At 38.2% G+C, this 20,833-nt stretch overlaps 1 protein-coding gene across 1 annotated transcript in view; it reads right to left on the reverse strand.

The window, feature by feature from the left end:
- Positions 1 to 20,833, reverse strand: part of LOC126458265 (exostosin-3) — a 154,239-nt gene that overhangs the window by 51,290 nt on the left and 82,116 nt on the right. Inside the window, exons 6-9 of the mRNA XM_050095189.1 lie at positions 19,893 to 20,108; positions 14,849 to 14,965; positions 14,478 to 14,571; positions 1,481 to 1,611 (exon numbers count right to left, since the gene is read on the reverse strand). Coding sequence (XP_049951146.1) covers positions 1,481 to 1,611; positions 14,478 to 14,571; positions 14,849 to 14,965; positions 19,893 to 20,108 — 558 coding nt within the window. The remainder of the gene's footprint in view (positions 1 to 1,480; positions 1,612 to 14,477; positions 14,572 to 14,848; positions 14,966 to 19,892; positions 20,109 to 20,833) is intronic.

A 20,833-nucleotide genomic window follows, 5' to 3' on the forward strand; every position in this document is an offset into this window, starting at 1 on the left:
CAAACAATGAAGCATAATACAGTCCAGTTATGGTTCTGCCTTTTTCCAAGTAATCGACGAGGATTACTCCCTAAGAATCCCAAAAGCCAGTGATCCTCACATTACCTGCTGACAAAATTGTCTTTGCCTTCTTCAGTGCACTTTCACAGGCCTTTGCACATCATTTTGATTGCCATTTAAACTCTGCTGTGTAATGATGGATCCAGGTTTCATCAAGTCAAATTGGCACAAAAGTCTTGCGGATTGCAGTTAAACATTGCCAGACATTGTGTCAAATGTTGTGCTGGATGCACTTTTTGTTGACTGTGAGCAATCACGACACCCACTTCGCACACAGCTTTTTCACAGCAAATTCTCCACGCAGGATATTACGCACTCACTCAGTTGAGATGCCTACAGTATCAGCAATATCAATTTTTATTCAGTGGTCTTGCATTACTGTATCATGGATTTTGTTCATAGATTCCTTTGTGGTTATCTCAACTGGATGCATAAGTGTGCTTCATCTTCGGTGCTTGTCTGACCACATTTAAGTTCATTAATCCGAAAGTAAATGGTCATCAATGATGGTGCAGAGTCTGTGTGAACTTCATCCAATTCTGTTTTGATTTGTGCAGTAGTCAAACCCTTCAAATTAAATTGTTTAGTAACAGCATAAAACTCGGTTTTCTCCATTTTCAGTCACAGTCGACCCACTGACCAATTTGGACAGCTTTAAAAATGAAGCATACACTGTACATTGTTGAAAATCTTTATACATTCTTGTAATAATAAAGCTTACCAAACATGACAGAGCAACAACAATGTTCTATTCTTTTATGGACATTTACCAGACTTATCAAACCACTCTCGTGCTATGTTGTGAGTAGTCTTCTTTACTTCTCAATTAGTTACATTCTGCCACAATTTTCCTTAACATATTTAGAAATGGAATTGAGCACATCTTATCAAACAATGAAGAAATTGTACAGGATGTTACAGTACTAACCCACTTTGGAATTTCAAGTAATCGCAGGCTCAACAGAAGTGGAATATAAATAGGTACAGAGCTGGGAAGAATGGGGAAAGATAATAGACTAACTTAACCAAGCTCAGCATCTTCAAAAATGAAGATTCAACATAGGCGAAAGAACAATTATTGAATGAAAGTACTTATGCAGTGCCAGTTGTGTAGTTTATCCCCTGTAGCACTCTCCTCATAGTCTTCAGTTAGTTTCTTCCTATTGCACATGTTAGCATCTCCTTTCTTCTTATCATACCATTCCGTTGAAATCACAAGAAGGGATGCTAAATGTTCATATACGCATTCCCACATATTCAAGAAACTGTTTGCCAACTGCACAACTGATCATTATAGGTAATGGTGAATTACAAATAAGTATGACTGAAGCAAACTTATACACATCTGTCAGACACAGGATGAGATTAAGCAAACTTATACACATCTTTCAGACACAGGATGAGATTCATATGTACTTACCTGTTCCCTTTCATATGTCAGCATCACAATTGTAAACTGCTCTCTTGGTACATTTCCACCTAAGCTTTCAGAGAATTCTTTTCCTGCACCTCCAACTCCCTTACCAATAGGACGGAAGCCGACACCAGATCCTGTATAAAAGAAAGTGCACTGATTTTTTCTGCCTACCATCCTTAATAATAATAATAATAATAACTATCATCATCATCATCATCATCATTTTAAACTTCATTTGTCATCTACGAGGCTCGCAACCATTCACAATTGGCACACAGTGAATTGTGGAAGGTTAAAAATTAATTTAATGACACATTTTAGTACATCATCATCAGACACAGAATGAAGAACAAAAACAAACCTCTTAAAAGTGGGCACACAAAATACTGAAAATATAGCTCTCATATATATGGAGCCAGTTGCTTCTGGTTTTGTGTGGCTTGTTCCTATGCTTCATTCTATGTCTGATGATGATGCATCCAAATGTGTCAAAAAATTAATTTGTGACCAAGAACTTCCACAGTTCATTTTGAGCCATCTTCATTGGTCTCTGAAAAAATGATAAGTGGAGATATTTTGTATCTGTAGTGAAACCACCCGATGTTACTGTAGATGGCAATGGTGCCACTACACAGATGGTATTTGTCACCATCAGAAGCATAAAAAGCCAGTCCAGGTCTGGCCTCAGTCAGGGTGGTGCGATACACCAAGTGCGTGGTGAGGGTGCTATCAGTGCAGCTTTGGTGTTTATAGTGTGGACTATTTGTCATCTGCAGAACTTCAATATAGCACGGACTAGCCTTTACTTGGGAATACACATTTCAGATAGCTTCCACTCCTCTGGAAGTTTTCACATAGACAAATTAATTGAGGAGAGATCCTCTAGTTTCAAGCGTAACTATGGAGGAACAACAACAACCACTAATGAAAACTACACAAGATTATCAGCAGCTGACAACAGCTATATTACGGTGCAAGCATTAGCAAATATAGCAAGAATATCTTCTATTCCACCAATGTTTACGGCCAATTCAGAGAACAACATGAGGAGTGGAAAACTTATCACCAATGACTGAAATTATATTTTTCGGCTTGTCAGATTTCCAACTGTGAAAGACAATAGGCCATTTTCTTATCAGGCAACCCCAAACTATATCATGTAATTGAAATTGTACATCTCGGAAATGTTTACAAGAAACTTTAAAAACAGGGGCGGCCATGCGCACCCATCCCATTGCAATGTTAGGAGCAGTTGTGGATGAGCCAGGTGTGTTTTGACAGCTGAGGAGGCTGTTGGCCAAGCAGGCAGGGTCCAGTAACTGCATTAGTCTCATGCTGTCATCAATAGATGGCGACACCCTTTTAGGCAATGAATGGAAGATGCTCTGATCATTGAATTTTAGACTGTAAGTCAGATAGACAATGGTTCTGACATCACAGTCCGAAAAACCCAGCCGTTCGTGTGTAACGAGGAAGGGTAACTGAAGGAGCTGACTCAAATAGTCAGAAAAGATATCAAGTAAGACTGAATCTATTAAAAACTGAATCCAACTTGTGATAGAGAAGCCAGTAACATGGTTACAAAGACAAAATTAGGAAGAGTATATGGGTGAAACATGTCCTTGTTACTAAGCATAGTTTTTAAGTTAGTCAATGTTAAATATTTTCTGTATATAATGATCTTTAACAATTAATATCTCAATAATGCCTTAGGCAATTCATACAAGCACAACATCTATGGAGCACTATCTAAATGTCATAGTAGATTTTTTTGTAAATATCATCTATTTTGAATTACAAGCCATAATGTACATTCTGCACATAAAAACCTGAACTTTCAAACAAATAAAGATATGTGATATTGAAAGAAGTAGCAGCAGCACTACTAAGTAGACATAATTAGGAATAGACAACTGTTGTTATTTTTAATTTTTTATTGATAACCTATCAATGCAAAGTAAAACTGACATGCACAAAACCATTATTTGTAATCAAACTATTTAAGTTACAGATAAACTAAGAACAGTATTAGAAACCCGAGGAAATTTACGTGCAAATTAATGCATAATACATGTATATAACATTAAATTTACAGTTTTAAGTATGTTTCAGTATTTTGAAGAGTGTTCATTTGACTCATGTTGATGTGAGTGTTTAAAAAGGGTCTAAAATAACAGCAACCATTTTCATATGGGGCTGCTTTTTGCACTAGCGCATCAGTTGAGGTTGATAACTGGAGCAGATAGGACATATGTGCATCTGCGGGTACCTCGCGAGTCAATCAAAGAATATTTCTACATATTTGTTTGTAGACTTGCGATTTTCACGTATGTAAAAGCTGAAATATAAAATATTTTCAACTTAATTTTGCATCAGGGGAACTGGTTGCAATGTCAACAGTGAAAACTCTGAAATATTTTCACAACAGTCTTTGAATATTTCACACTAGGCGATCTAGTACAAACTTTAAAAAATTGTCTGCATTTAATTTTGAAAGAGATCTGCACTCAGAATTTAGTTAGTTCACAATTACAGAACTTTAACTTTAGATTTGTGCTAAAATAACTTCACACATTTTTCATAAGTTTTCTGAAGTTAATGTGAACTTTTGATACTGTTCCATTTATTTAAGCCCTCAGTCAGATGGTATTTTGCAGTAATGAATGATTATTTTATTGTAATAAGTGGTACTTTATTTTTTTAAAAACACTCAAGTTTGTTAAAACTTAAAAATGTTGTGAGTGGTGAACATTATTTCACTGCAAATTCCTGCCTGCATGTATGTATTGAACTTGTGACTGAATTTCTTTCAAGTTAATGTGACAAAAAAAACTAGAGCACTTATGAATCTAGAGGAACTTGAATTGTCCAGACTGTTTTCTTTTTCTTCCATAAAAAAAGTATTATCACAGCCACATTAGAATTTTGATAGAGGCAGAAGTGGCCTAATCAGCCTCTCATAGATTTGGCTGCCAACCTATACAGATTAAGTAAGAATTGCCAATTATAATGTGGATAAAATTACACATTGCCAATTATAATGTGGATAAAATTACACAGAGTCTCTAATCCAGAATGTTATAGTACATTACCCCTGACTGGGACATGAGGGACTGCATACTGAGGAAATCAGATCCATCTCTGATCGAAGTAATGTCAATGGCTCATGCCTATGAAATTGTCCGCATAGCTCAGAGATCGTTTACGATGGGGGAAGATGTTGCAGCAGTTGGCTTTCCGGCACCAGCTATCCAAGTCGTCAGGTCACATCTGCTGGGTTCCCAACTGCTCCAGAGTCCACACAGTCTCATAAACAACCACATCTGTGCCAACACACCATGACAGTGGCAGCACTGCTGCCTGACTGCAAACAATGTTTGCTTCACCAGAGATGCAGTGGATACCAAAGGTGTGGTAATAGGGGACATTTGCAAAACAGGTAAACTGTAGCAGTTCCAATACAGGTATGTCCCAACCTATAAATGTGTACCAAGTGATTGGAGAACTCTACCGAAGTCCAGATCTTTCACAACACTATCTAGTAAATGTACTCAAGATACGTTCATACGAAAATAACCTGTGAAATTATTTCTGGACATCATTGTTACTGTGTCCTTGTTAAAGCAATCTACTTACTTAACCCTTAACCCGAAACATTGGTCTCCCAGACCCCTCGTTTATTTTAAATGTTGAGTGTGGTAGCGCTGCAAAAAAGTGCGGCTTCACTTTCCCAGTACCTTCACCACAATACTTGCTGCATGTAAAGTAGCAGTCAACAATCAGTTTTACTTCGTCAGTGAAGACATACAGCATATTATTTAGAGGAGTGCACAAAGTTGTGTGCCTGAGACACCGCATGTTTCGTATTACGTACAAGAATTTGGTAGGTCCAATAGACCGCATGTTTCTAATTATGACATATTCCGCTTTCAGTGGCTGTTATTTTATAGGGTCTTCTTCTATGCGAGAATTTATGTCATATTTCAGGTACAACATGGATTGACTTTCTAAGAAGAGTAACATACCTGCAGCTAATCCAGATTTGGAAGCTTGGATGCAAGCGAAGTTACAGGATTTAGATGACACGGAAAATGGGATAGATGACGGCACATTTGATGATTCTGATGATGATCCAGATTTCGTGATAGGTGACAGCCCCACACCATGAAACAGAGAGTGATACTAGTGAAGAAAATGTTTAATACCTCACAGCAAACACAGTACTTTTATGGTATATTTTCCAATGGGAAAATTCTGAGCCTGTTAGAACGAGAAGAACACCAGAGCACAACATTCTGCAAGGAGGAATGTTTGGCCTAACATCCAAAAGTTGAAGTTTGGGACAAAGTCTAACTAAATCTCAAATATGAGAGAATTATTTGATGACAACATGATAGATGAAATAGTTTTACATACAAACATGAAATTGAATACAATAAGGGCAATGTTTCAGGAAACAACTAATCTGTCCAATTAAAGAGATACTGACAATGTTGAAATCAAAGCTTTGATAGGACTTCTAATGATGATATCAACATTCAGATCCTCTCATGAAGTTATGTTGTGTCTTTTCGAAAAGGATCTGACCGGTCGTCCTATATTTGTGGTGATAACGTCGGCAAAGCACTTTGAAAAGCTTCAAAGCAGCCTGAGGCTTGACGATGCGACTACCACAGATGAAAGAAAGAAGTCAAATCACGCAGCTGCAAATCAAAGATTTTTGAGAAATTCATTTTCAGTTCTCAGCAATTATACTGTGTTAAAGGCAACGTTACAGTGGATCAAATGTTAATACCATTCAGGGAAAAATGTCCTTTCTGCATTTATATGCCTAGCAAACCAGCCAAATACGGCATAAAAATTATGTGCCTGGCAGACTCTGGAAGCACTTACCTCTTCAATGCCTACATATATTCAGGAAAAGATAGTGATGGATGTGGCCTGACAAAAGAAGAGTAGAAGCTTGCCAATCCGACTCAGGCTGTTTTACGCCTGTGCAAACCAATAGAATGAAGTAACAGAAACATTACGACTGACAACTGGTTTACATCTCTAGAACTCATTCGTGAGCTAAGCAAGAGAGGACTAACATACATAGGAATGGTCAGAAAGAACAAACGCGAAATTCCCCAAGAGTTTTTGGCTGATAAAAGTAGGCCAGTTGGGTCAGTATTATATGGATTCACTGAGAATACAACACTGGTTTCATTTGTTCCTAAGAGAAACAAGGCAGTAATTCTTGTGTCTTCAATCCATCATTCCATTGAAAATGATACCATAAAAAATAAGCCAGAAATTGATTGTTACTACAATACAATGAAATATGGAGTAGACTTGCTTGACATGAAATGTGCCAATTATTTTACAAACAGACTTACAAGGCGCTGGCCAATGGCAGTATTTTACACACTTGTAAACATCAGTTGCATGAACAGTTTTGTTCTTTATTTGTGCTACAGAGGAAACCCCATGCTAACTCATCTCAAATTCACCAAAAGTCTGGCCATGGAGCTGATAGAGCGACATCTAAAAAGACACCTGGAAATTCAAAATTTACCTAGAAATATCAAGGAAATGATTCACAAAGTTCTGGGAGACACTCAGCAATCAAGTGAAGGCATACCAAGTATTAGAATGAACAAAAGGAAGATGTGTATGAAGTGCCCTGCGTCCAACAAGAGGAAAATGGCGTATAAGTGCATCTAATGTGGTCACCCAGTTTGCCTGGAATGCAGCAGAAAGATGCATGTCGACTGTGCAAAAGATACGTGATTTATCATTTCATTTCAGTTGATTATCTTTTTTTTTACATTTTCTGCAATATTTTATTTATATTTAGGAATATAATGTCTGCTATAATAGTGGTTAAAATCATATGAAATCTGACACTGCATGACTGCACATACTTGTGATATTTCGTGTTTATTTTATATAATTTAAACAACAAAGTGTTTATATGGGCTGAAAAGTATTAAATTTACTTGTTGTTGTTGTTGTAGTCTTCAGTCCTGAGACTGGTTTGATGCAGCTCTTCATGCTGATCTATCCTGTGCAAGCTTCTTCATCTCCCAGTACCTACTGCAACCTACATCCTTCTGAATCTGCTTAGTGTATTCATCTCTTGGTCTTCCTCTATGATTTTTACCCTCCACGCTGCCCTCCAATACTAACTTGGTGATCCCTTGATGCCTCAGGACATGTCCTACCAACTGATCCCTTCTTCTAGTCAAGTTGTGCCACAAACTTCTCTTCTCCCCAATCCTATTCAATACCTCCTCATTAGTTACATGATCTACCCACCTAATCTTCAACATTCTTCTGTAGCACCACATTTCGAAAGCTTCTATTCTCTTCTTGTCCAAACTATTTATTGTCCATGTTTCACTTTCATACATGGCTACACTCCATACAAATACTTTCAAAAACCATTTCCCGACACTTTAATCTATACTCGATGTTAACAAATTTCTCTTCTTCAGAAATGCTTTCCTTGCCATTGGCAGTCTACATTTTATGTCCTCTCTACTTCGACCATCATCAGTTATTTTGCTCCCAAAATAGCAAAACTTCTTTACTACTTTAAGTGTCTCATTTCCTAATCTAATTCCCTCAGCATCACCCGACTTAATTCGACTACATTCCATTATCCTCATTTCGCTTTTGTTGATGCTCATCTTAAATCCTCCTTTCAAGACACTGTCCATTCTGTTCAACAGCTCTTCCAAGTCCTTTGCTGTCTCTGACAGAATTACAATGTATCGGCAAACCTCAAAGTTTTTACTACTTCTCCCTGGATTTTAATACGTACTCCAAATTTTTCTTTTGTTTCCTATACTGCTTGCTCAATATACAGATTGAATAACATCAGGGAGAGGCTACAACCCTGACTCACTCCCTTCCCAACCAGTGCTTCCCTTTCATGCCCCTCGACTCTTATAACTGCCATCTGGTTTCTGTACAAATTGTAAATAGCCTTTCGCTCCCTGTATTTTACCCCTGACACCTTTAGAATTTGAGAGGAGTATTCCAGTCAACATTGTCAAAAGCTTTCTCTAAGTCTACAAATGCTAGAAATGTAGGTTTGCCTTTCCTTAATCTTTCTTCTAAGATAAGTCGTAAGGTCAGTATTGCCTCACATGTTCCAACATTTCTACGGAATCCAAACTGATCTTCCCCGAGGTTGTCTTCTACCAGTTTTTCCATTCGTCTGTAAAGAATTCGCGTTAGTATTTTGCAGCCGTGACTTATTAAACTGATACTTCGGTAATTTTCACATCTGTCAACACCTGCTTTCTTTGGGATTGGAATTATTATATTCTTCTTGAAGTCTGAGGGTATTTCGCCTGTCTCGGACATCTTGCTCACCAGATGGTAGAGTTTTGTCAGGACTGGCTCTCCCAAGGCTGTCAGTAGTTCTAATGGATTGTTGTCTACTCCCGGGGCCTTGTTTCGAATCAGTTCTTTCAGTGCTCTGTCAAACTCTTCACGCAGTATCATATCTCCCTTTTCATCTTCATCTACATCCTCTTCCATTTCCATAATATTGTCCTCAAGTACATCGCCCTTGTATAGACCCACTATATATTCCTTCCATCTTTCTGATTTCCCCTCTTTGCTTAGAACTGGGTTTCCATCTGAGCTCTTGATATTCATATAAATGGCTCTCTTTTCTCCAAAGGTCTCTTTAATTTTCCTGTAGGCAGTATCTGTCTTACCCATAATGAGATAAGCCTCTACATCCTTACATTTGTCCTCTAGCCATACCTGCTTAGCCATTCTGCACTTCCGTCGATCTCATTTTTGAGATGTTTGTATTCCTTTTTGCCTGCTTCATTTACTGCATTTTTATATTTTCTCCTTTCATCAATTAAATTCAATATTTCTTCTGTTACCCAAGGATTTCTACTAGCCCTCATCTTTTTACCTACCTGATCCTCTGCTGCCTTCACTACTTCATCCCTCAGAGCTAGCCATTCTTCTTCTACTGTATTTCTTTCCCCCATTCCTGTCAATTGCTCCCTTATGCTGTCCCTGAAACTCTGTACAACCTCTGGTTTAGTCAGTTTATCCAGGTCCCATCTCCTTAAACTCCCACCTTTTTGCAGTTTCTTCAGTTTTAATCTATAGTTCATAACCAATAGATTGTGGTCAGAGTCCATATCTGCCCCTGGAAATGTCCTACAATTTAAAACCTGGCTCCTAAATCTCTGTCTTACCATTATATAATCTATCTGATACCTTTTAGTATCTCCAGGATTCTTCCGTGTATACAACCTTCTTTTATGATTCTTGAATCAATTGTTAGCTATGATTAAGTTATGCTCTGTGCAAAATTCTAACAGACGGCTTCCTCTTTCATTTCTTAGCCCCAATCCATATTCACCTACTACATTTCCTTCTCTCCCTTTTCCTACTGTCAAATTCCAGTCACCCATGACTATTAAATTTTCATCTCCCTTCACTACCTGAATAATTTCTTTTATCTCATCATACATTTGTTCAATTTCTTCGTCATCTGCAGAGCTAGTTGGCATATAAACTTGTACTGCTGTAGTAGGCATGGGCTTCGTGTCTATCTTTGCCACTATAATACGTTCGCTGTGCTGTTTGTAGTAGCTTACCCGCACTCCTATTTTTTTATTCATTATTAAACCTGCTCCTGCATTACCCCTATTTGATTTTGTATTTATAACCCTGCATTCACCTGACCAAAAGTCTTCTTCCTCCTGCCACCGAACTTCACTAATTCCCACTATATCTAACTTTAACCTATCCATTTCCCTTTTTAAATTTTCTAACCTACCTGCCCGATTAAGGAATCGGGCATTCCACGCTCCGATCCGTAGAATGCCAGTTTTCTTTCTCCTGATAACGACGTCCTCTTGAGTAGTCCCAGCCCGGAGATCCGAATGGGGGACTATTTTATCTCCGGAATATTTTACCCAAGAGGACGCCAACATCATTTAACCATACAGTAAAGCTGCATGCCCTTGGGAAAAATTAAGGCTGTAGTTTCCCCTTGCTTTCAGCCGTTCGCAGTACCAGCACAGCAAGGCTGTTTTGGTTAATGTTACAAGGCCAGATCAGTCAGTCGTCCAGACTGTTGCCCCTGCAACTACTGAAAAGGCTGCTGCCCCTCTTCAGGAACCACACGTTTGTCTGGCCTCTCAACAGATACCCTCTGTTGTGGTTGCACCTACGGTACAGCTATCTGTATCGTTGAGGCACGCAAGCCTCCCCACCAACGGCAAGGTCCATGTTTCATGGAGTATTTATAACATGAATTAACTGGCTATTTACTTGATTTTTGTCAATTTATGTGGAGTTCTGTGATATAAAATATTAGGTGGTCTAAGAGACACATTTCTAGTTACGCACATTTCAGAGATGTTTTGGATTAAGTGTCAAGTTTACAGTCGATACCTCTCACACAACTGAGGCAAATCTTTGGGCCTATGGACATCATAACGCACTCTTTCTAGGAAAGTTTTCAGTTCCACTCACTCACAATGAAGTTATCCGTACAATAAATTTTCTTGTAGTAGCTGACCCTGATGATGATGTTTTTGGAATACTATCTTTCCACACTTTTGGGCATATGGCTCATGGAAAAGTGCATGCCATGCAATCCAAAGAGCCTTGCACTGCTTTAACGACGCACCAAAGAAGAAGTCTTAATGCCTATTCCACACAGCCACCAGGCACCTCCACTGTTAACAGCACGCAAACCCAACTGCTCTGCAAGACAATGTGGTGACTTCAAAGCGACTACAAACATACAAGCTAAAGTGGAATTGTGTCCTTTACTGACTCCAGTGGACTCTTTGCAAAAGTAGAACATGTCACCTAATTCACTAACCTCACAGACGCATACTTTCAACTTCCCTTGGACACAACATTACAAGCCATATTGCCTCTACCACCATCATCGGTTGTCTTTCAAAATCTCTTCGGCCCCTACCATATTCCAACATTTTATGGATCAATTACTACGTGATATTTCAAACATACTTTTATGACATCTTGGTGACAGGTGTAACAACAGAGGACCCCCTTCACAGTATCAAGCTTTTGTTTTAGGGACTGAAAAAGACTAAAACACAACCTGCACACATGTTCCTTCATGCAGCCATCAATGAAATATTTGAGGTTCATACCTTCAGCGAATGGACTCGCATCTAGGACGGGCTATTGTGAGGCTGTCATTCATAAGTAAATCACGTCTGACACACTGCACATAATGCACTCTGTGGCTTTCTAGCAACTTACAAAGGCACCCTGATTGAAAGCTACAGCCCAGTGGAGCAACTTCATGGCTGCATCCTCTTGGGATGTTGCATCTGCCTCCAGTGCATTTTGCCACCGAGGTCTCTCCCTTCTGGGTGGGCACCACGGCACGAGTCCAATACCTTGGTCACCATCCAACTTAGGCAACTTGGACCCATTGGACAATCTCCACCCACCACAGGTCTATGACGTATCCTGTTGTCTCAGACCACAGAATTCAGTAGTATCACTGAAATCAACTTCGCTCCTGTCATCCTGGTTAACAGCTGCCTGTTTCTCCACCTTCAGCAGACCCTCTAATCTTGCAGTGGCTCATAGAACTTCCATTCCTCATCCTGCCTCAACCTTCTGGCTCAACATCCATGGACATCAATCCACCGCCTTTCCCCACAGCCAGCTAATCCAGATCACACACCACCTACTTTCTTCCCCCCTGGGGGTCACTGTTGGTAGGAAGGGGATGTAGCAGCGCCAACCAGTATTAAAATGGAAACTGAACAGCTGTCTCAACATTACTGCCACATGCTTTGGTGCCACAACTCAATGGTGCTTGTAATAAGGAGTGCACTCTGAAGAGACCATGCCAGAATGTGGCAAACAAAGTCTGTTTAAAAAATTCCGGAACATTCGTAATTTTGTGCCAACATTGTGTTGAAGTGAAATGTGGTTGGCATTTTTGCACATGCGTGCATTTAGTGTGTAACTGGCGGAAGTTTCATTGCTGTATGTCTATTAGTTATTTTTCAGAGCTGTATTGAGTAGAACGTTGTGTCACACAGTTTGTGAATTTCCAGGTGGCAGGGCTTGAGGAGCAATATGTCTGCATTAAATTTTGTGTGAAACTCAAGAAAACATTTACAGAGACACAGCTAATGGTGCAGGAAGCCTACAATGATGAGTGCCTGAGCCATACTTGGTGTTATGAATGGTTCACACAGCTTAAAAATGGCTGATACTTGTTCAGGATGCCCTTCAATGTCTACCAACGATGCTCGTGTCTGGAACATCAACAAAATTTTGTGTGCCAATCAAAGACTGACTGTTCTTGAGATTGGAGAAGAATGTAACATTTCAGTTGGATCATGACATGAAATCCTGACACAGCATCTTGGAATGCATTGTGTTTCCACCAAGTGCGCCCCACAGCTCCTGAGTCAAGACCTGAAAGAGTTTCACCTCACTATCTGTGAAGAGCTCTTGGATTGTTCAAATGAGAATGAGATGTTCCTTAAGACAATCATATGTGGCGATGAGATGTGGGACTACAGTTATGATGTTGAGACCAATGTTCAGTCTTCACAAAGGGCTGGGAAAGGTTCTCCAAGACCAAAAAAAGCTTTCCAGTTCAGGTCAAATGTCAGAGCCATGCTGATATTTTTCTTTGACTTTGAAGGCTTAATTCATCATGAATTCATGCCACAGGAACAAACTGTTAATCAATGGTACTATTGGGACGTGTTGCGATGCTTGTGAGAAAATGTCATAAGGAAATGTCCTGATATGTGGCGATACAGTTTATGGCTCATGCATTGCAATAATACACCCACACATTCATCCCTGTTGGTGCATGACTATTGTACAAAAAATGAAATCACTGTGCTGCCTCATCTTCCATACTCTCCAGATCTGGCCCCTGTGGACCTTTTTTATTTCCAAAGTTGAAAACCCGGTTGAAAGGACAAAGATATGCAACAATATACTAAATAAAAGACAACTTGCAGATGGCGCTTTGTGTGATCCACAAGAGGCATACCAAGACTGTTTCCTGAAGTGAAAACTGCATTGGCAACAGTGTATAAATTGTGGAGGAGAGTATTTTGATGGAGATCATGCACAGTAGGTACGCATAGAAAAAATTTTTTGGACAAACTTCCAGAATTTTTTGAACAGACCTTGTATAACCAAGTCGAGCATCAGCCTCAGTCAGTGTGATAAGACCTGTGGAGTGGGCAGTGAGTGTACTATCAGTTTGGCACAGGTGTTTCTACTGCAGACTATTTGTCGTAGGTGTAACTTGGATATGGCATGGACTGCACTTTGCTTTGGAATACAGACTTTAAGATATCTTGCACAGTGCCAGATGTGTTCTGTAACAGCTTTCACTTGGTCGAAAGTCCACCACTAGTTTCATGTGTAAGCCACCTTTCCAAAAATATCACACCATTCATATTTTGTACAGAGAACAACACACTGAAGCACTAGACACAGAGGACCCATGTTCAAAAACTGTATTAGCTAAAATTATCAGTATGTGCTGAAGGGCAATGTCTGAGTAATTATTTGTATTTTCACAAGCTGACTCTATATGAACTGAATTAAATACTGCTGTATGTAGTAGAAAAAAAAAAAAAGCACCTTATCATTGCACTTTAACTGATGACTTTGAACACAGCAGATACTAAATGGAATCCTCTGCGATATAGTTCACATCCAGTTTGAGGTAGTTCACATCCCACTTGTAACTCAGTTATATTTTGCAACATTTCATGACTTAACAATATGTGCCTTAACTTTCTTAGGAACATATGGCAATTAACTGTTTAAAATAATTCCCTCAGTTGTGTGTCTCCATTCATGTACAGAAAAATTTTCCATTGGAGTTAAATGATATACTCACCATCAATGAAAAAATATGTAACAGACATGATTTTGTGTTGTAGGAACAGTGAAGAAGCATAAAAGTATTTTTATTGATTTTAAATCTTCACCTTACCTAAGAATTTAGCATCTGATGGAAGGACAGTATCAAAAGGTAACTGTGGATAGAGCCGAAATGGATCTCCCCAGTCATTCCACAACTCATGTCCCTGCAAAAAAAGTAGTAAAAACTATCACACAGTTACTGCTCTTACTCACTAATTAGTCCAATGGATGATATACTGTGGCCAGCACAATCATAATAATTTAAGTAAAGAAATTCATTTATACCATGTCAGCCAGATGATATCCTCAAGCAGTTCTGAAGTTTTAATGCAAAGTAATTTTTATGGTTATTATCAACTCGATGCCAGAAACTTTTCCTTTATAATAATCATAAATTAAATGATAAAAAAGAAGCATGATGAACAGTGTAACGGAACATACCTGAGTAAGAAGTACGGTGAAATTTCGTTTAAATTTTGGTGAAGCGTATGGAGGTTCAATTGGTCCCAGGCTCTCCTCTGGCTCAGCCTCTGCAACGATGGCGTCAGTCTTCAGCGGCTATAAAGGATTTCAATTGGAAGCACTATCTTACTGTGAAAGCTGATTTTAAAATTTGGGCTGTATGAGTTCTGGAAAATATTTATGGCTTTCTACAATAATATTCAGTCTGAAACAGCTCATCATAAATTGATTTCCTCCTAAGTTTATCTCTAAAACATAAACGCTTTCATGGGTATAGCTTCAATGAAAATTAGAAATAAAAAAATGGCAGAATCAATAGGAATATTTGGGTAAACAGTCTGTCTCAAAATGATGACTACCAATCAGTCTGTGCATGGTACCAATATGTTCCAGAAAGCCATGAGTGAAAACGTGATTTTTCAGGGAGTCATATCAGAGATAAGGGGTTAAGTGTTTTGGATAGCATTTGTATACCATTCAAAAGAACGGGCATACTGTAGCTATCCTATAGTATAAAAATTGAACCATTACACACTTCGCCAGCCCAGACAAAAAGAGCAAATCAGTTGGTTCTATCGCATTTAGATGTGATCTTAGGTGGACCTTAGGCGGCTTATAAAAACACCGTTTGATCCACAAAAGTCACTAATGAAAATTGGCAATTAACAATTGTGGGGGTGATCACTTTTACAACTTCTATTCATGGCAGATTGTTGAAATTTTTGCCATAAATACTTAAGACTATGTTCTCAGGGAGCCTTGAAATTTTTTTTCAATATCAGTATCCGTTACCAAGAAATAGGCTGACAATTACCGTACTTATATGCCTAAAACAGGCATGTAGTATCCAGTCTGAGGTGTAAATGTAGTTTTAACTGATATAGTGAACAAATAGCGAGTTTTTAGAGACATGGAAAGGTTTCTGAGGTCACCAAACAATTTTTTTGTCAGCGTTTTTTCACCAAGAAAACTTTATGACTCACTGTCTCTGTATAATGGACACTTTACACCTTCACAAATATGCCCAACGTGGTATTGCGGCGGAAAAAAAGCCTAAAAAGGGTCTTAATATGCCTGAAAAGAACATAAAATAACTGTCAACAATTGTTAAAACTTCTAAGTCTGCAAATTCAGCCAAATATTTCTAATAACATTTTCACTCTTAATATATAAGTTATTTCTGATTTTAAATCATTTGATTGTCCTTCACATTACATACAAGTTTTTTAGCTGTGGTTGACCAACCTATCAGGTTACTTGCATATGCTGGGCTTGCGACTGATGAGCAAAGTATCCATAAAAAATGTAAAGGAAACAGTTTTGTGTTAATTTTTTATTATGTTTTCCTTTTTGTTATTTATGTGTGTCAACATGTGTAAATGTTCTGAAGCACATAAATACGCAAACTACCAGAATTTTACTGATCTATAGAATTCATTTTATATAAGCAGCACAACCTGCTCTAGCAAGGAAAAGAAGGGAACCAGTGCACAAATGTTCCTGTCAGAGCACAAAAAAACTGAATGTGTTCCTCTTTAGAAGACTCTGACAGAAAAGTGGGGGGACCTGCTGTCTCAATTGTCATTCTGCCTTCCTCAACAAAAATTTTGTAATGCAAACATATTCACACTTTTTTGTGCTGAAAATGAGAAGCAGGTAGACAGTGCAGTGACGATGGAAGAGAGAGAAGAGTGTGACAGAGGGTGAGAAAGACAGAGGAGACAGTGAGGGTGGGAAAGAGAAAGTGGCAGTGAAAAAGAAAGAGATGGTTCAAGACAATAGCAGTGGAAGCCCAAGAGACAGGAAAGTTCACAATCGGGAAACTGGAAAACACATTTGGAACAAAATTTTTAACTTGTAGATAAAGTGGAAAAAATAAGTTGTACTCCTGAGAATATTTTAGGTGTCGTAAGTTGGACTCAGTGTCAGTGAGAAAGGAGGATGAAAGGAGACAGCATAAAGGAAGAGAGGAGACAGTGGCAATGGGATATACTGTTGATCAACGGGAGAAAATGGAGACAGTGGTAGAATGTTCTGTGTTAAAAGAACACCAATATGTCTGCAGGTCAAAACTCTGGTGAGGATTTGGAATGATGATTGAGGCAGCTGGCTCCTATTTTTCTATCAGTGTCTTTTAAAAAGGGATAGATTCGTCTTAGGAGCATTTCCCCACTTATAACAATCATGTTCTTATCAAATAAACGACTTTGGCCTCTGGGAGGCAAACCAAATCAGAGCTCAAATTTCCTGTGTAGAGACCCCACCACATGCGCGTGCACGCACCCACATATGAGAGAAAGAGAGAGAGAGGTCAGTCTAAGATAAATCTATGCTAATAACAAATCTGCAAAACCATCATGTCCGTGTGCCTTGTCTTTGACAGGCATATCTCCAAGAGTACTACACAAATTTTCATGGGGTTTTTGCAGGTAACTTGAGCACAGTTTGGGGCACAGTGTAGGCTTTAGTTCATCAAAATCTAATCACAGAGGAAAAAGATATTGTGATTTAAAGTTTTAGCAAAACTTTGTCTTTCTGTTTGTCTGTCTGTATGATCATGCTAATCTCCAAAACTAGTAGACGGGTTTTCACTGCTAACTTCAGGGTAGCTATGGGCACCATGTAGGCTATATTTCATAAAAAAAATTGCATCATGGAAAAAAGATATTCATAAATATTATATTATAAAAAGGTATGTATGTATGTATACTCCACATATCCTCAACAACCAATGGACCGATTTCAACCAAATTTGGTAAACAAATCACTTACTTTCTGGAAAGTATCATTGTGGGGGTAAGAACAACCTATCTACCACAGGGGTGGGGCTGGGTGTGGGTGAAAGAGAAGTGTAGATTGTAACGCACAAATACCCATATTTTATGCATCCAGTATTTGAGAACGAGAGCACTTAGTGACAGCAACAAACTTTACACACAATTTTGAACCTTTACAAATTTTTTTTCACTAACACCCCCCCCCCCAAAAAAAAAAGACAAAAAGAATAAAGTTCGTAACTTACTGCATTTTCATTGTTCATTTTCACATCTACATCTACATACATACTCCGCAATCCACCATACGGTGCATGGTGGAGGGTACCTCGTACGACAACTAGCATCTTCTCTCTCAGGCATGAAGTTTTTAATTTATTACTTCTTTACTAGTAACTGTATTCATGACACATTTCACAGTGTTCAGATGTACCACTGAACACAACTGCAAAATTACATGTATGTATGACACGTAGTTCAAAATATACGATGTCATAAACACTGACGTGTGTGAAAACCTGCTGCATCATGCATGATTAAATATATTATTAGTAACCTGCTGAACCAGTTTCGATGAAATTTGTTAAGGAGACAGCTTGAACCCTGAGGAAGAACATAGGGCGCTTAAGAAAATGTGTAGTACAAGATACCTACTGAATTCAAAAATATTACTCAAACTACAGAAAAATACTTGCTATTTGAGAAAGGTATTTGCTCTTTGACTTTTGAACTTTATCAAAATTGTGAAAATACCATACTTGATTGATATGCACTACATGATACAATTCAAAGTAATGAATACAATGGTTATACAATCTTCAGTGTGTTTAATCCATACTTCCACATTGTTTCATAATGTACACACCGCATAATTCACAGCTACTATGGGCGCTATCCAGTATTTGAGAACGAGAGTACTTAGTGAACTGCAACAAACTTTACACGAATTTCAAACCTTTATGAAACTTTTTCTTGCTGATAAATTCCACAAAAAATGAAAAAAGTTTATTGCTTACTACATTTTTGCTGTTCAACCAGATCCAACCAAAACCAAAACATACCAAATCAAATAGCGTGACCTTAGGAGAGTACACCTAATCTATCAGCTGTCCATAAGTATTGTCCAATTTTTCAATGACGACATGACCATTATCAACCCAAAAAGAACAGTCCTCATATTATCCAGCTAATTATGAAACACTACGGCAGGCAAATGAATCACTGATCATTTCATTAGGATGGTCACAAATCAAATTCTGTTGACATATCACTCTTTCTGCATTACCCAATGACAATATACAATTTTCGGAGACAGTTATCAAAGTTACTCACCATGCCATTTATAAAACTGTCGATAGTGATGTTCTATCACACTTCTTTTTCCACATTATACATGTAGAGCAAGTGTACTGAAATCAATTTACTATGAACAATCCAATCACATACCTGGTCAGATATTCTGTAGGCAAATATTCTGTTTGATAGATTAAGAGTATGGAGCGGTATTAAGTGCTTTCCCAAAACTAGTAAATACATCATCAATATCTGCTCCACTAACTATTAAAACCGCAATGTATGTGCCAGCACACTCAGTTTCCAACTGTCATAATTTGTATGAGATCAAGAATTATACACACTTTAGACTCTATTTTTCATAGACAAAAGTGTTCAGATATCAAGTGAGACAGTAAAAAGCAAATACAAACATGACAAAAACTGATAAGTTGGCATAATTTAGATATCAAATGAGACAGTAAAGAACATATACAAATATGAGAAAAACTGATAAGTTGGCACTATTTTCAGCAAAACCCTCTGATAATTTTCATTGTGACAGCTTGGTATTAAAAATTAATGTGCTCTGTAGCAATATTATAAAACTGAAATGACATGTATAACATAACACAATCACAACCTCTTTCATCCTGCATAGCACTTTTTCTGCAGAGGAGAAACATGCTGTAGCCATAGGTATAGCAAAATGGGAGAAAACATTCTGCAAAAAAATGTTGTAGTAAACATCAAAAGGTTATAAGTAATGCTGTTTTAGATTGAATATTCCTATTTTCCACATTTTCACCTCAAATTTTACAGACTTCAGCAGACAACAGATACTTTTCCTCCTAAGTGTGATAATTGTCAAACACAAACACTCCACAATACGAAATGAGTGTGTGTTTAATTTACAGTTCATGAATGTTTTTAGATTTTTACAGCATTAGAGGATTACAAATACATCTATTACTTACAATGAAAGAAGCATTGAACACACTAGGTGATGGTTCTTCCAGTACTGGCACTGGAGGAATTCCTAATCTTGTCCGCAACAGTGCAATCACTGTGTCCACTGTCGCTTGCACAGATGACAAATAGCGTTCCCACAACATACGGCCTTGGCGACGCATAGCCAACAAATCTGGATCACCCACAGCACGTATCAGGAAATGAAGTTCTGTGACACGTGCCTATGAAATAATTAACAAATGATGTATAACCTTAACTACCCTTTACACACAAATACAAAGACATAAATAATTCACTTTGTGATACTTGAAAGAGAGAAACTGTAATTTAAGATAACACAAAAATAAAACCTGTTCTAACGTCTTTTACTGCCATCTACTGTCACACTAACTTTCACAATGGTCACTGGTTTAAATAAGTTATACGCCATGTTCCACATAAAACCAGTGCACTACACGTACTGGTTAATCATCTCTAATCAAACTGTTAGTGACGTGTAAACACTGTCTCAAAAGTTGGCTACACTGTGTTTTATCAGAAAGTTGAATGCAGTTGTGTGTTCGTGTGTCAGTTGTTGTTGTGAGAAACTCATATTGTTTAGCTGTTACAGAAACGGGACAGTTTGCATTAGAACAGCAAATTGATATTGTGGAGTGTTCCACCAAAGAATGTAAAGAAATGTTTCAAGTCAAGTACCCTGGTAAGAAACTCCCCACGACCAGCACTATTCATGACCTGTACAAGAAATGGAGGACTGTAGGATACGTTCAGAATATGCTGATGAATAGGAAACCCCTGAAAACTACAGACAGAGTTCGCAAAGACATTATGACAAGTCCCTGCAAATCGGTAAGGAGATTGTTGTAGCAGGTTGGTGTATCTTTTATCAGGTCATCATGTACTAAAAGATATGAAATTAAAAGCCTATCTTCTAAGTGTGGTGCAC

The sequence above is a fragment of the Schistocerca serialis genome, chromosome 2 (assembly GCF_023864345.2).
Source record: "Schistocerca serialis cubense isolate TAMUIC-IGC-003099 chromosome 2, iqSchSeri2.2, whole genome shotgun sequence".
Classification (NCBI taxonomy): domain Eukaryota; kingdom Metazoa; phylum Arthropoda; class Insecta; order Orthoptera; family Acrididae; genus Schistocerca; species Schistocerca serialis.